At 38.7% G+C, this 13,692-nt stretch overlaps 1 protein-coding gene across 2 annotated transcripts in view; it reads right to left on the bottom strand.

Moving 5' to 3' along the window:
- Window positions 1-13,692, bottom strand: part of SMAP1 (small ArfGAP 1) — a 103,119-nt gene that overhangs the window by 48,220 nt on the left and 41,207 nt on the right. Inside the window, exon 5 of one of the 2 annotated variants that reach the window (XM_086744196.1) lies at window positions 1,433-1,510. The exons of the other annotated variant lie outside the window; for it this stretch is intronic. Within the exon in view, the coding sequence (XP_086600322.1) occupies window positions 1,433-1,510 (78 nt within the window). The remainder of the gene's footprint in view (window positions 1-1,432; window positions 1,511-13,692) is intronic. 2 annotated transcript variants of the gene reach the window in all.

Raw genomic sequence — 13,692 nt, 5'->3', positions numbered from 1 at the left:
AAATATAAATAAATTCTCTCATCGCGCTTAACAAATCCCTGACAGCTTCGTAGTGAAAACATGAAGACTTAAACTGTTCATCCATGTTTCTGCTTCCACATCTCACAAAGCCTACAGGAACTCTCTCGATTCCCAGCAAGTTTACTTTCATTCACTTCATTTTCGCTGTACACTCAAAAATCCCTAAGTCCTCTATCTTCATGCGTCACAATTTCACTAGGCAAGCTTTCTGATTCAGCTCCACTAGATAAAAATGAATTCAGACTAAATAAAAACATTTTTCAGATGCTGTATTCATTCATGCCAGAACTTCAACCCAAGTGCTTCATTACTTGCAAAAGCAGTCAAAAAGCACTACGAAGATAATAAAATGAAATTGGCTTTATACTGGTCTTAAATTCTAAGCAAAAATTATTCGCTTTTTCCCCTCAAGATTAATTTCTAACATGGCACACTAGTTACACAGAAGAACTTTCAAATTGGAATGCATCAAGAGAGACGGGTAAGAAAGGAAAAGTGAGTTTCATTCTAAGTGGCTGCTGCTATTTCTGGTATAACTTAAAAAACATGTCAAATTCACCAAGGCTTGTGGTCTAGTCCATGACACTGTCATTTAAATTTTAATTGATGTTTAAATATAGCTGAACTAAAACAGTCTATAACATCTGGCCACATTTTCTGTATTTAAAAGAAAAACATGATTTATATTTAGATCAGAAGTTATTTCATGTACTGTACGCAGTCTCAATTTAGAGTGAAGTATCCAAAAGAGCCTTCACATTCTAAAACAATGTATTTCATTATCGTTGCAAATTGCGACATTTAGTAATAGTTCATAGAAACAATGCCTCATCTACTACTTATTTGTGTGTTAAGTTTTTCAAAGGTCCTTCTAAACAGTAAATGTAATGTCAGCACAAACACACATATCACAGATAGAAGGGATATTAAAATCAGTATGAGTTAACAGAAGTGTCAACAAATTAATTCTACATTTATCTCCAAGGAGATTGACCTAAATGGCTGCAACAGTACTGATAATTTAGATTCTGAAACAAGCAAGTAATATATACTAAAAAAAATACAAATATGGTATAAAAATACCAAAAATTATTCTCAAGGAGACAGGATAACGTTACTCATGTCCATTAGACAGGAACAAAATGGTGTTTCCACAGTTCTGTGACACTAAAGCAGAGCAGAACCAGAATTTCGACATATAAACATTAAGAGGTAGCAATCACCTATGTGCTTTGTCCTACTGCATTGGTTCTTCTCATTTATCTAGTCCAAGAAGCAAGGGGGAGAGAGATATCCTAAATGTCTGAAGTATCACCAGCAATTTGTATTCTCTAGTTAGCTCTGTGCAATTACTCTATAGAAATGAAAACATTGGTGCAAAGCAGTAACCTTACAGCCGAAAACACTATACCTCTGCTTTGCTCTTCTCAGCAGCAGCTTGCAGAGAAGGAGAGGATGCCAAAGGCTGAGCAGCATCAGAAGAGGATATCTGTACAAAACAGAGGACAGAAATGAGAAAGAAAATAAGCAAGAACAGCTGGGAAGGGAAGCAGGGAGCAGCAGCAGCTGAGAGACATGATTTTCTTCCCCCTCCCCCATAATTCTGAAAGTGAAGGAAAAAATACAGCATAGAAAAAAAAAAAAGGCAACAAAAAGCAACAAAGTATTTCCTTTTTTATTTTTTTTTCTTTTTATCAGTCTGATTTTAAAAGGAAATTTGTCAGGCAGGAATGAGTGACTTATAATGAAATTCACTAGAATAGAATATAAGAAAATGAACCTGGATAAGATCATATCACAGGCCTAAGAAAAATAATTAGGTTTCATCCATTGTTCAATTTTATCCAGTGTGACTATTGAAATATTAATGTCCTGAAGCATGAAGGCACACTGTCCCTGAGGAGGGGGAGAGAAGAGAGTGCCTTTGTTCTTGTTCACTGTAACAGAATATTTTTATTAAGAGGAATGCAAAATAACTCTGAAAGTTAGACATTAATTAAAGTTCTAATTAACTCTTCCCTAAGAGCACTCCAAATGAGTAAAGAGCTTAGGGTTAACACAAAGCGCATCCTAGCAAGAGGATGCCAGACCTTCCAGAGAGGCGATACTTCTCTTCTAGGAATCAGTGTGCCAAATTGCTATTATCACCACTAGACTTCCAGAACTATCCAAAAGGTCTAAGTTATACATGCAGCAGATGCAGTTTGCTCAAGAAAACAGGATTTCTCCAAATGCATTTTCATACATTTTTCTATCCTATTTCTTTATGCATAGTTGATCACTTTAATGGAAACATTATCTTTCTGTTCCACTTACTACAAAAATACAACTGAATTACATTCACCAAACATGTAAATCTTCAGAGCTATAAAGCTAACACTTCTACACCATCCTGTATCTACTATCTATAAGGAAAATTTAAAAATAAACAAAGCTATTACAGAGCAGGTGATCATACTGGATCAAAATAACCAATTTAATGACATGTTTTTACTTAGTTTTTTAAACAAACAAACAAACAACAGCTTCCACTAAAAGGTAAGTGAAAACTGAAAAAAAAAAAAAAAACAAAAACCTGCCTCGTCTAAATACTCCATATTTCTTACAGAAAAATCTTACCAGTACAATAGCTTATATAGCTGGAGTATCCATAGAATATATATACTCAGTATTTTTACAAACTCTCAAACTGTGCTTATCCTGGAAAGTGGTATAGAGCTTCAGGAAATATATTTATAAGGTTTAATTTTTAAAGCAAATTTTACCGGCAGAAATATGAAACAGAATCCTTAAAGGGTTAAAGGGAGGGCAGGAACAGGTGACATTACAGTCGAGGTCTGCTACAGGCCACCTGACCAGGAGGACCAAGCAGAAGAGGCCTTCTACAGACAGAGAGGAGCAGCCTCACAGTCACAAGCCCTGGTCCTCATGGGAGACTTCAACCACTCCTATACCTGTTGGAAGGACAACACAAAGCACAGGAGGTTCCTGGAATGCATGGATGATAACTTCCTCCTGCAAGTAACAGAGGAGCCGACGAGGAGAGGTGCTATGTTGGACCCTGTTTGCACCAAGAGGGAGGGGTTGGTGGAGAACGTGACACTCAAGAGCAGCCTTGGCTGCAGTGAACATGAGATAGTGGAGTTCAAGATCCTTAGGGCAGCGAGGAGGGCACGTAGCAAGCCCTCTGCCCTGGACTTCAGGACAGCAGACTTCGGCCTTTTCAGGGAACTGCTGGGTAAAGTGCCATGGGATACAGCCCTGGAGGGAAGAGAGGCCCAGGAAAGTTGGTTGATATTCAAGGAGCACCTCCTCCAACCTCAGGAAAGATGCATCCCAGTGAAGTGCAAGTCAGGTAAAAATGCCAGGAGACCTGCATGGATGAATAAGCTACACGTGGACCAATGGAAAGGGGAAAGGGAAGCCTACAGAGATTGGAATCAAGGACATATTACAGAGAGGTTGTCTAAGTGGCCAGGGATCGGGTAAGGAAGGCTAAAGCCCTGACAGAATTAAAACTGGCCAGGGACTTCAAGAACAAGAAGAAAAGCTGAAGGTACACAAGTCGATGAGACCCGATGAGATGGACCTGCAGGTCCTGAGGGAACCGGCAGATGAAGTTGCCAAGCCACTGTCCATCGTATTTGATGGTAGCAATCCACCCACTGACTGGAAAAGGGTAAATTTAACCTCCATTCTTAAAAAGGGGAACAAGAAAGACCCAAGGAACTACAGCTCAGTCAGTCTCACCTCTGTGCCTAGCAAGGTCGTGACACAGATCCTCCTGGAAACCATGCTAAGGCACATGGAAAACAAGAAGATGACTGGTGACAGCCAACACGGCTTCACTAAGGGCAGATTGTGCCTGACCAATTTGGTGGCCTTCTATGACAGGGTGACAGCATCGATGGACAAGGAACGAGCAACTGATGTCATCTACCTGGACTTGTGCAAGTAAGTCCTGCACGACATCCTTGTCCCTAACCTAGAGAGACATGGATTTGAAGGACAGGCCACTCAGTGGATAAGGAATTGGCTGAATGGCCACAGTCAGAGAGTGGTGGTCAATGGCTCAATGTCCATGTGGAGACCAGTGATGAGTGGTGTTCCTCAGCAGTTGGTATTGGGCCCGGCCCTGTTCAACATCTTTGTCAGTAACATGGACAGTGGAATAGAGTGCACCCTCAGCAAGTTCGCCAACGACACCAAGCTGGGTGGTGCCGTCGACATGCTGGAAGGGAGGGATGCCATCCAGAGGGACCTTGACAAGCTGGAGAGGTGGGCCCATGCAAACCTCATGAAGTTCAACGAGGCCAAGTGCAAGGTCCTGCACGTGGGTCATGGCAATCCCAGGCACAAATACAGGCTGGGTGGAGAATGGATTGGGAGCAGCCCTGATGAGAAGGACCTGGGGGTACTAGTCCTTCTCCTCAACATGAACCGACAATGCACCCCTGCAGCCCAGAAAGACAATCACATCCTGGGCTCCATCAAAAGAAGCATGGCCAGCAGGTTGAGGGAGCGGATTCTGCCTCTCTACTCTGCTCTGGTGAGACCCCACCTGCAGTGCTACATCCAGCTCTGGAGTCCCCAGCATAAGAAGGACATAGATCTGTTGGAGCGAGTCCAGAGGAGGGCCACAAGAATGATCAGAGAGCTGGAGCACCTCTCCTATGAGGACAGGCTGGAAGAGTTGGGGCTGTTCAGCCTGGAGAAGAGAAGACTCCAGGGCGACCTTATAGCGGCCTTCCAGTACCTAAAGAGAGCTTATAAGAAAGATGGGGACAAACTCTTTAGCAAGGCCTGTTGTGATAGGACAAGGTGTAATGATTCTAAAATAGAGGAAGGTAGATTCAGACTGGATATAACGAAGAAATTTTTACAATGATGGTGGTGGAACACTGGCACAGGTTGCCCAGAGATGTGATGGATGCCCCATCTCTGGAAACATTCAAGGCCAACTTGGATGAGGCTCTGAGCAACCTGATCTAGCTGGAGATGTTCCTGCTCCTTGCAGGGGGGTTGGACTAGATGACCTTTGAAAGTTCCTTCCAACCCTAATCATTCTACGATTCTATGATTCTACAATTCTACATGTGGTGCAATGAAGCAGTTTGAAAAACTGTAGCACTCTGTTGCTATAGAAACACAGAGATCATGTTTACTCCAATTACACCACATTATAACCAAATAAAGATGTCAGAAAAATAATTCGGTAACTACATAAATTAAACTATGAGCTCTAACATCGTGTTTCTTACTAAGATTTCAATTAAAGGTATATGTGTGAAATTGTGATAACGGAACATCTTGGGTATACTTTCAAGTTTCTAAAGATAAAGTTGGATTTGGGTTGGTTTGGTTTTTTTTTTTTCATTCTTTCATATGCTTTAGATTAAGAGAATTTAAGCTCGACAAGCTTTAGGTCTCTCAGGTGAACAGCAGGTAACAGCTACTCACCACATAGAACCAGGTAAGCAGAATTTAATTTAGGGGTTGGGAGGAAATCAGCACTATAGATGTTTGTGTTACATTTCCATCCTCCCATAATAGTTCTTCTCAATCTGCATATAATCTTCATAAATTAAGGTATTACCTAACCTAGGATAAGGTAATTCTATGAAGGTCTGAAAGTAATTTTGCAAATCAAGTAATGGAGACACATCCTGCAAGCTGTAAGCAAGAGAGAGAGTGAAAAGCAGTTGCTGTCTGGTGTTGGTCTGCCCAAGTGTAAAAGATAAACAGCTGCACTACCTTCACTTCAGGCTAAAAAACAGCACTTGAAAGCACACTTCACATATGCAAATATTCAACTAAGCAAGAGTACAAAAGGTACATGACTGAAGTTAATCTTTGAGAGAAGACACATTACAATGTATAAAGAACTGATTAAGTTTATATAATGAAAGCAATAGCATGAGTTTGGGCTGCTGAACGGCTTTATCACCACTGCATCATGTTAAACTTGTTATCTACCATGCTGTACCAGATAAGGAAATCTGAACAAAAAAAAAAAATCCAATGAAGTCAAACTGAGCAGCTGCATAAACCTAAACATAAAAAAGGACTAAAGGAGAGGCTGGTGCAGTCCACTGTGGTGAGTGGTTAGGCAGTGCAGCGTATCAAGAGCCGAGCAGGGTATCAGAGAAGCCTGCATAAATACTTGCCACTGGGACAAACCAATGCTTAAGGGACAGCTGACCTGTTAACCCTTTTAAGGTTCCCAGCTGGCACTGAACCAGCTGCCTCCTGACCTCACAGCAATCCAGCAGGGCCCACGCTGAGTGCAGAAAGGCGAAAGGCAGCACTCTCCAGCTGGAATCGAGCCCTTGCATTGCCCCTTGTTACGCTCCTAGTCTGCCTCCATGCTGCACCACGTCCATGTACCAGAAGTAGCAGCAAATATAACTAAAAACTATAACAACATTGCAATGTAAGGATATTCTTTTATTATCTTGGGATTTTTTCAGATAGAAGACTGAATCTTCACTAACATCCAGCTAATTATTATGGATGCTAGTATTCTCTTCAAGCATGAAGAGAAACCGAACATCTTAGTCATCAAGTGTTTGGTTTTCAGGAGATATCAAAATGTTCATTTTTAATCTGAACTAACCTCACATTTTAGCAAATCAGTGAAGCTGCTTGATATTCTGAGATGTCAATACAACCTCATAGGTTTTATTTTCCCTTGTACTGTCCTCCAACTGTTACTCTGAAAGGTTGTGGTATGTTCATATTTTCAAACTGCAGCACACGTCACAAAAGTGATGTTTATCAAAAACCTCAACAAATAATCCTTCTCACTAGAAAAAGCCAGCCCTTAACAACTTTGACACTATTCCGAGGACTTGGTTGCCAAAACTCAGGTTAGTCCATGCAAAGTTAGCACTAATACCTTCTACGTCCTGTTTTTGGAGCTGATATACCATTAGCTAGGGGGATATTAGTTACTGAACAGATGAGACACCAGTAAGAAACAGCGGTTCACAACAAGTTGTGTGCTGCTGGCTTGTATTTGCAGTAAATCTTTGTTTTCAGAACTACTGCGGTGACAAAGTGGCTCATAGAGGTGCTCCCAGTTTGTAGTCAGGAGAATCATTAGCTTGCCAACAAATGGCAAATGAGAACACACCTGCTCAGTGACCTATTTCTACATTTGTGGCCAGTAGTGGGAGCGCTGAAGTTAGACTAACCCCAGATCAAACCACTCACCCATGACACATAAATGCACCCAACTCTCCTGGAGTAAGTGCTGCACTCAGTCCTGGTGAATCCGCCTTTCATCAGCTGAATCCACAAACACACTTTAAATATTTATAGCAGAACCCTGATCACCACTCAGGATTGCCAAGCAAGGTATTAATAATAATTTTAAAACTGTTTTTTAGGAGACAGAGATCACTGAAAAGTAGCACTATGTAATCCCACAAAGTAACATACGGGTTTTCTATTTGGTATTTATCAGCCTTTATTAATAATGACTTGTTTCTATAAGCTTGATCAGAAGCATCAGCAAAGGAAGATCTACTCCATGCTTGGGTCCAAGTCCAAGTACATAAAATACTGTTGTTTACAAGCAGACATCTCCTCTTTAGTGTAGAAAAAAAAAAAAAAAATCTGGTTTGCAAAAAAAAAAAAAAGTCATTACTATTCCACAGCAATAACTGTCTTCTGTTATTACTTTTCTAATGTGTCAGTTTTAATCCAATTATTATATTCCAGTGGAAACAAAGAAAAAAGCTAAAGAATCAGTTTCTAGAAAAACTGGCCAATACTGACACCAATTTAGAATTCTGAAGATCAGAGAGCAGGAAAGACAGAAAATATCTTTGTTTAATTTAGATCCAATGGAAAAAGACACCTGCACAAGTAGGTATGAAGGGTAAGATCTGTCATCACAACCACTAAAGAGAAGTGACCAAAACCACCTCCAGTTTTAGCCACATGTGTGAAGTAGTAAATTCATCTGAATTTCTATGTCAAAATTCAAAAAAGCAATTTCCAGTCATCTTCCAGAAGGCAAGTAAAGAAGCACGCATTGATCTACTCTGATAACTTATGTTACCACTACGCTCTGGAAAGCTGTCAGCTAAGACATCCTCGATTACTGGCACTTTAAAGTACCAGACGAAACTGATGGCAACCCCTGCAACCAACCACACCTGCTGCTAGAAAAAGAATAAAGTTGACATGTTTGTGAGCATTAAGAGCGTATTGCAAACTGATAACTAGCATCTGAATATTTCATTTTAGTTTTTACCTTAAGAGTGGTCTGTTGATTAAGAAGTTAATTCAGAATTGCCTAAAAGAGGGAACAAAAGCAAGGAGCTGTTTCTTAAGTTCACACATTTGTATGTCTCCAAAATTTTGAGCATGTTTCAGACCAAAAGACTTGTAGTAATTTCATTTTTAGCAATTCTTGAATCTCTTTCCATTGTTTGTGTTTTGGGACTCCTTTTTAGAAAGCTAATGAAGTAAAAGTAACCATTTTGCATAATGAAACTCTGTACTGTATTTGAAGCATCACATACACTCAGCACTGAGCAAGAAAACAGACACACATGCAATAGTACTGTAAGATTTCACTTGCAGCTATGCCCTGTGAGAAACTCTTTGGTTCACAAAAAAAACAAGACTGGAAAAGAAGGGATCTGCAGGTTTACAATATTACTCCGGTTTCCTGTCCCTCTTACATAGCAATGCATTACCTGTCCCCATTTTCTCCATTAAAAACTTCTATAGTATTTACCAAGTTATTACTTAGCAGTGGCACTATCCATAGTTCACGTAAAAGCATCAATACAAACAGCATTTGGCCCAATGGCTTTGATGTAGTCTGTGCACCAGACTACTATTTCAAGTAAAAAAAAAGAGCTTAAAAGAAGCATTAAATGAAGCTATCAGAGAATGTAACACACAAAATCTCTGAATGATTTTACTTTAGTTCAGTGTGTACTAACACATTTCTGATGGTAGATAACAGTTATACAAACAGTATTAGTCATTAAGGCCAATGTACTAAATAAGGTATTCACCAACTTGTACTTGCAGTTTTTCCATAACCCTGCTCTTGATGTAGTATGTGTTATTATTTAGCCTTTTATCCTTATCCTTTATTCCTTAAAAAGAATTCAAGTTAAAGCTTTAGAAACCTATATTAAGCGTCAATTTAAATATGAAATTTAGGATGCTGTCACTCAGAAGAGTCAAGAGATTAAAAAATTACAGTATTATCAAACCACATGAATATATTTAGGAAATTAGCAGCTGAACCAAATACAAAGGCGCTCTAAAGCGGCCATTTTATATGCACACAATATATGGGGAAACAGGCTAAATGAAGAGGACTACTCTACACTCATTTAACAAGTTTTAAGTTCAGCTACTACATGTTTTTCTCATTTCAGCAGACTTTTGACTTTATTACTGTACATCTCCAACAAATGTTGACACCACTAAAATTAGTATTTTATTTTAAAGCAGTAGCAATTATAGACTGCAATTATATGCATATAAACATACAACCAACTACTTGCCATTTTTTAAAGAGGCCTATCCTCAAAATACTGAAAGGAATATAAGAATACTAACTTACTATTAATAACACCTATATGTGGAGGGGGGCAGGAAGGAGGGAAGAAGTCTGAAATTCCACTGACTTTTTTTTTTTCTTTTTTTTTCTTTTTTTTTCTTTTTTTTTACTGTGAGGGTGGCTGAATACTGGAACAGGTTGTGGAGTCTCCAGCCCTGGAAGATATTCAAAACCCAGCTGGACATGGCTTTAAGCAACCTGCTCCAGTTGACCTCACTTGGAGTAGGAAGAACTGGATGATCTCTAGAGTTCCCTTCCAGCCTGAGCTATTCTGCGACTCCATAATTCAATCCGTTCTAACAGCATGATCTTGCAAAATCATTTATCCTATTTTCACTGTTCCCGCCCTTAAGTTATAATTCTTGTATGGTATTTCAGTGCTTCCTATTGATGCCTATCTTCATTAGCATATTTAAAAAATACTTCATATCATTTAATTCACAAATTCTTCATAGACCACTAAAAAATAACCACTATGTTTCTTGCAGTATTAGGAGGTGTAACTGATAACCTCTACCCAAACCAATGACTGAATGCTTCTGAAGGTCAGCTACTATAAACTTACTGTTCACGTACGCTATCTTATCTTACCCCAATTTAACCATCTTAAAACGTCCATGTGACATATTTTAGCGCGGTAAATGTATTATGGATTTAATCTTCTGTAGGATAACTTTCTGCAAAATATGCCACCACAATCTCTAAATTCACATCACATTTTATCCAGTTGCCTAAGTTAATACTTCTTAAATTATATACAATGTCTTAGGAAAGCATGGAAAATGTAGACTCATCATTATTTTCCTTCAGTGAACTTGACAGTCTACGAAACTTCTGCTCCATACGTAATTCACACCCTTTCTTATATACAGAAACTTTGTTTACTATTCTTTAAACATTTTCAGGATGTGATAATATATTCCCACTTCATGTAGGGGAATAGATTGTGCCAGTTCATAATTTTTGAGACTCAAAGTATCTGGGATCCACTGAAGTTGATTCACCCTTCACCCTGAATAAGGCCATTTCCATATGAATTCTGAGAATTTTGCTCTGTCTTCTCCTATATACTTATTTTTACTAAAAGCTGCAGAGATTGTTCGTGATAATACCTACATATCTAATCTTTGTCCACACTCACAAAGACCTCACTGCTTCTCCTCATTATTTGCATGGCAAAAGACTCATTGTATTGACATAAAAATAAACAATAGTTTAAGAAAGACTGTCATTTTACAGTTTTTATTTTACATCACAGAGGAGGTGCTAAGTTTTTTTTTAATTTGGAAAATATGACTGCTTCAAACTTGATTTACTGAAGTTCTGTGCAATTTTAGCACGCTTTTAACTTAGCAGCATGTGGATACAGTCAAATTAAATTATTTGGATTGGGTACCAGAAACCTCTTCATTAGTGCAGTCCTGTGTCTCAAAGAATCATCCCAGCAGCTGTTACTCAATAGCATATTTTAGATTCTATTCTTTCTACATCCTCATTTCTAAAAATCACACATTTCCTCTTGGCTTATTGGTAAACTGTGTAATTATCTACTTCAAAGCTTACTTCCTTTAATCAGTAATTTTGGGACATTCTTACTAACTCCCAAAAATCTAAAACAAGCAATGTTTGCTATTTCTCTTGGCCACTGGATCTAAGACCATGACCCTCACTAACAACTGTCCCTCCACCTTACCAGTTGCATAGCTTTGATTACAAGTATTTGGGACTCAATATAGAAATCATCAGTCAAGAAGAATACCCTGTTCAGACATTCCTTTCATAAAAACAAATATCCCAAAGTATTTGGAGAGGCAGAGCACCACTCCTGGAGTCACTGGTCTTGTCATACTTCTGCCTTATTTCCACAGTGAACAAATGACTTCTGCTAAAGATAAGTCAAGTTGCCCGTTGAGCACTTCAGCATGTCCAATACAGTCACAATGTTGAATTATTCTATTTTTAATCCAAAAGTAAAGCAGCATCTCTCATCCAAGTACAGAAATCTGGTCAATGCATTTTAATCAGCTTTTTTCAGACCCGTACCAAGCCAAGGGCTTTGACATTTCATAATGTTTGCCATTCAACAACAGCAAATTCCGCCACTACATCCTTCCAGGTACCTGTGATAAACCTATTAAAGGATGAGCAGAAATTAGACAGGAATATTAAGTAGATAAGCAGCCTTGGGATCAGCTAAATTCTTTAACAATGACAAGAAAGATGATATAATGCATATTTTCTTTCTTAAACAACAGGATTTCTGTTTTTAAAACTTATTACTAATTCTGAAATGAAGAACTACCAGACTGGTAGGTTGTTCCACACTGATATTCCTATACAACTAGGAACCATCTTCACACTAGCTGAGCAGACGATGCCTACCTGTTTCTTAAGATGTAAGTATGGAGGGGAAGCAATGCAGTCTTACTCTTCAGATTTTATTGTAGTCACTAATATGGGCAAGTCTAATCTCTAAACAACTTCTTCCAAACCAGAAAGTGATCTCTCCAACAATCTTCCATTTTCAGCTCTGGATTCAACTATTTTGTCTTAGGATCAGTTAGATAATCAGGGGAAAGCAACGAGGCCCAAAAGTGAACTTGTCAAGTAACTGCTGTGTTGTGATAATTCCAAGTGCGAGTTAACACTTGAAATACACTCTTTCACTGGAAAAAGCAGTCTGCCCATGAGCATTTGTTGTGATATTCTGAAGAGACTCATGAGAACACTCCTCATCCTGCATTCACACCCAGCTGTACTTCACCCATTTTCAGTTTCAAAAGTTATGATAGTTCAACTAAGATGACAATTAGCCTTGAATTATACCATGACGTAATTTTTTCAGCCTGTAATAGAATTTCTATTAATGAACTGCAAACATTCCATTTTCCATTCACTAAACTTCTCTTACATCTGCTGGCGATGTTAGGAAATCTACTGTAAACATTGTTTACCCAATACAGGTAACACATTTCATGAGAACTAGGAAAAGAATCTGGTCCAAAAGCCAAGACTAGCTGGATCTGCCACAGCTTCCAAGAAAATATCACCAGAGCAAATTAAGACTTTTTTTTAAATCCCCACGCAAAAACACAGACTGCAATAACCACAAGCTGTAGCTAGAAGTCTTACCAACTCAAGTTTCTCTTTTCTGGCTCACTATCACCATCTTCATTCATGGTTTTCTTGGAAGTATTAGAAAGTGGTATGAAGAAGTAAGAGAATACCAAGTTACCCAGAAAATTATCAATATATCCCAGACAAAAACAAATGAAAGAAAAAAAAAAAATTTGCAATTGTGCTAAGGTCTGGTGAGAGGAACACAGAGAAAAGCTGTAGGGGTTGCGGGGGAACCCAAACCAAACGCCAAGACTAAAATGGGAGTATGTTAATGCAGACAGCTGCCTAGCCTGTATGGTGTTTTTCCATTTCGGAGTTCCTTTTGTATTTCCAGACTTAGAACTACGGAAGTTGTTTCTGTTGTAATAAGGAGTCTCTCTAAAATAGTAAAGCACTTTATTCTCATAAAAAATCACAACAGCTTTATATTTTATTATCTTGGAATGTCTTGTGTCTCCAACAAGGCTCATATTTACCCCACTTATATTTACTGCAACAATTCTGATAAAGTCCTTCAAGTCTTTTTTTTTAAGTATACAAGTTCAGATTCTTTGCAAAAGATGTTTGTATAATTGTAAGATGTGCTCCAGGAGACAGCAAACTAAAGGAGCATAAGGAGTTTAATGAGAGCCCAAAGCAAAGAAAAGATTTAACAAGAGTCTTCAGGACTAAGATTGTTAGAGGAGAAACTGCTTTGCATGCTTTACCCTACAGTTCTAGGATTGCTGTGTACAAAAACCTCTATGATGAATATGAAAGGATTTGCCTATGCTTGAAAGTGACAATCAGCTGCAAGTCTGAACAGTTTTGTGTCAGCACTCACCTGAAGGAGAGTTTTAACATATAAAATTACCTCACACCACTTGACCTACGGTAACCATCTGCAGTTAATTACAGTAGTGATGCAAGCTCTCGAATGCACTGTACAAGCTTTTAGGGATAAATCAAGTCAAACA

Source organism: Chlamydotis macqueenii, chromosome 3, assembly GCF_036417535.1.
Source record: "Chlamydotis macqueenii isolate bChlMac1 chromosome 3, bChlMac1.mat, whole genome shotgun sequence".
Taxonomy (NCBI): Eukaryota; Metazoa; Chordata; class Aves; order Otidiformes; family Otididae; genus Chlamydotis; species Chlamydotis macqueenii.
Note: the sequence above shows the minus strand (reverse complement) of the source record. Positions and strands in the feature narration are given on the sequence as shown.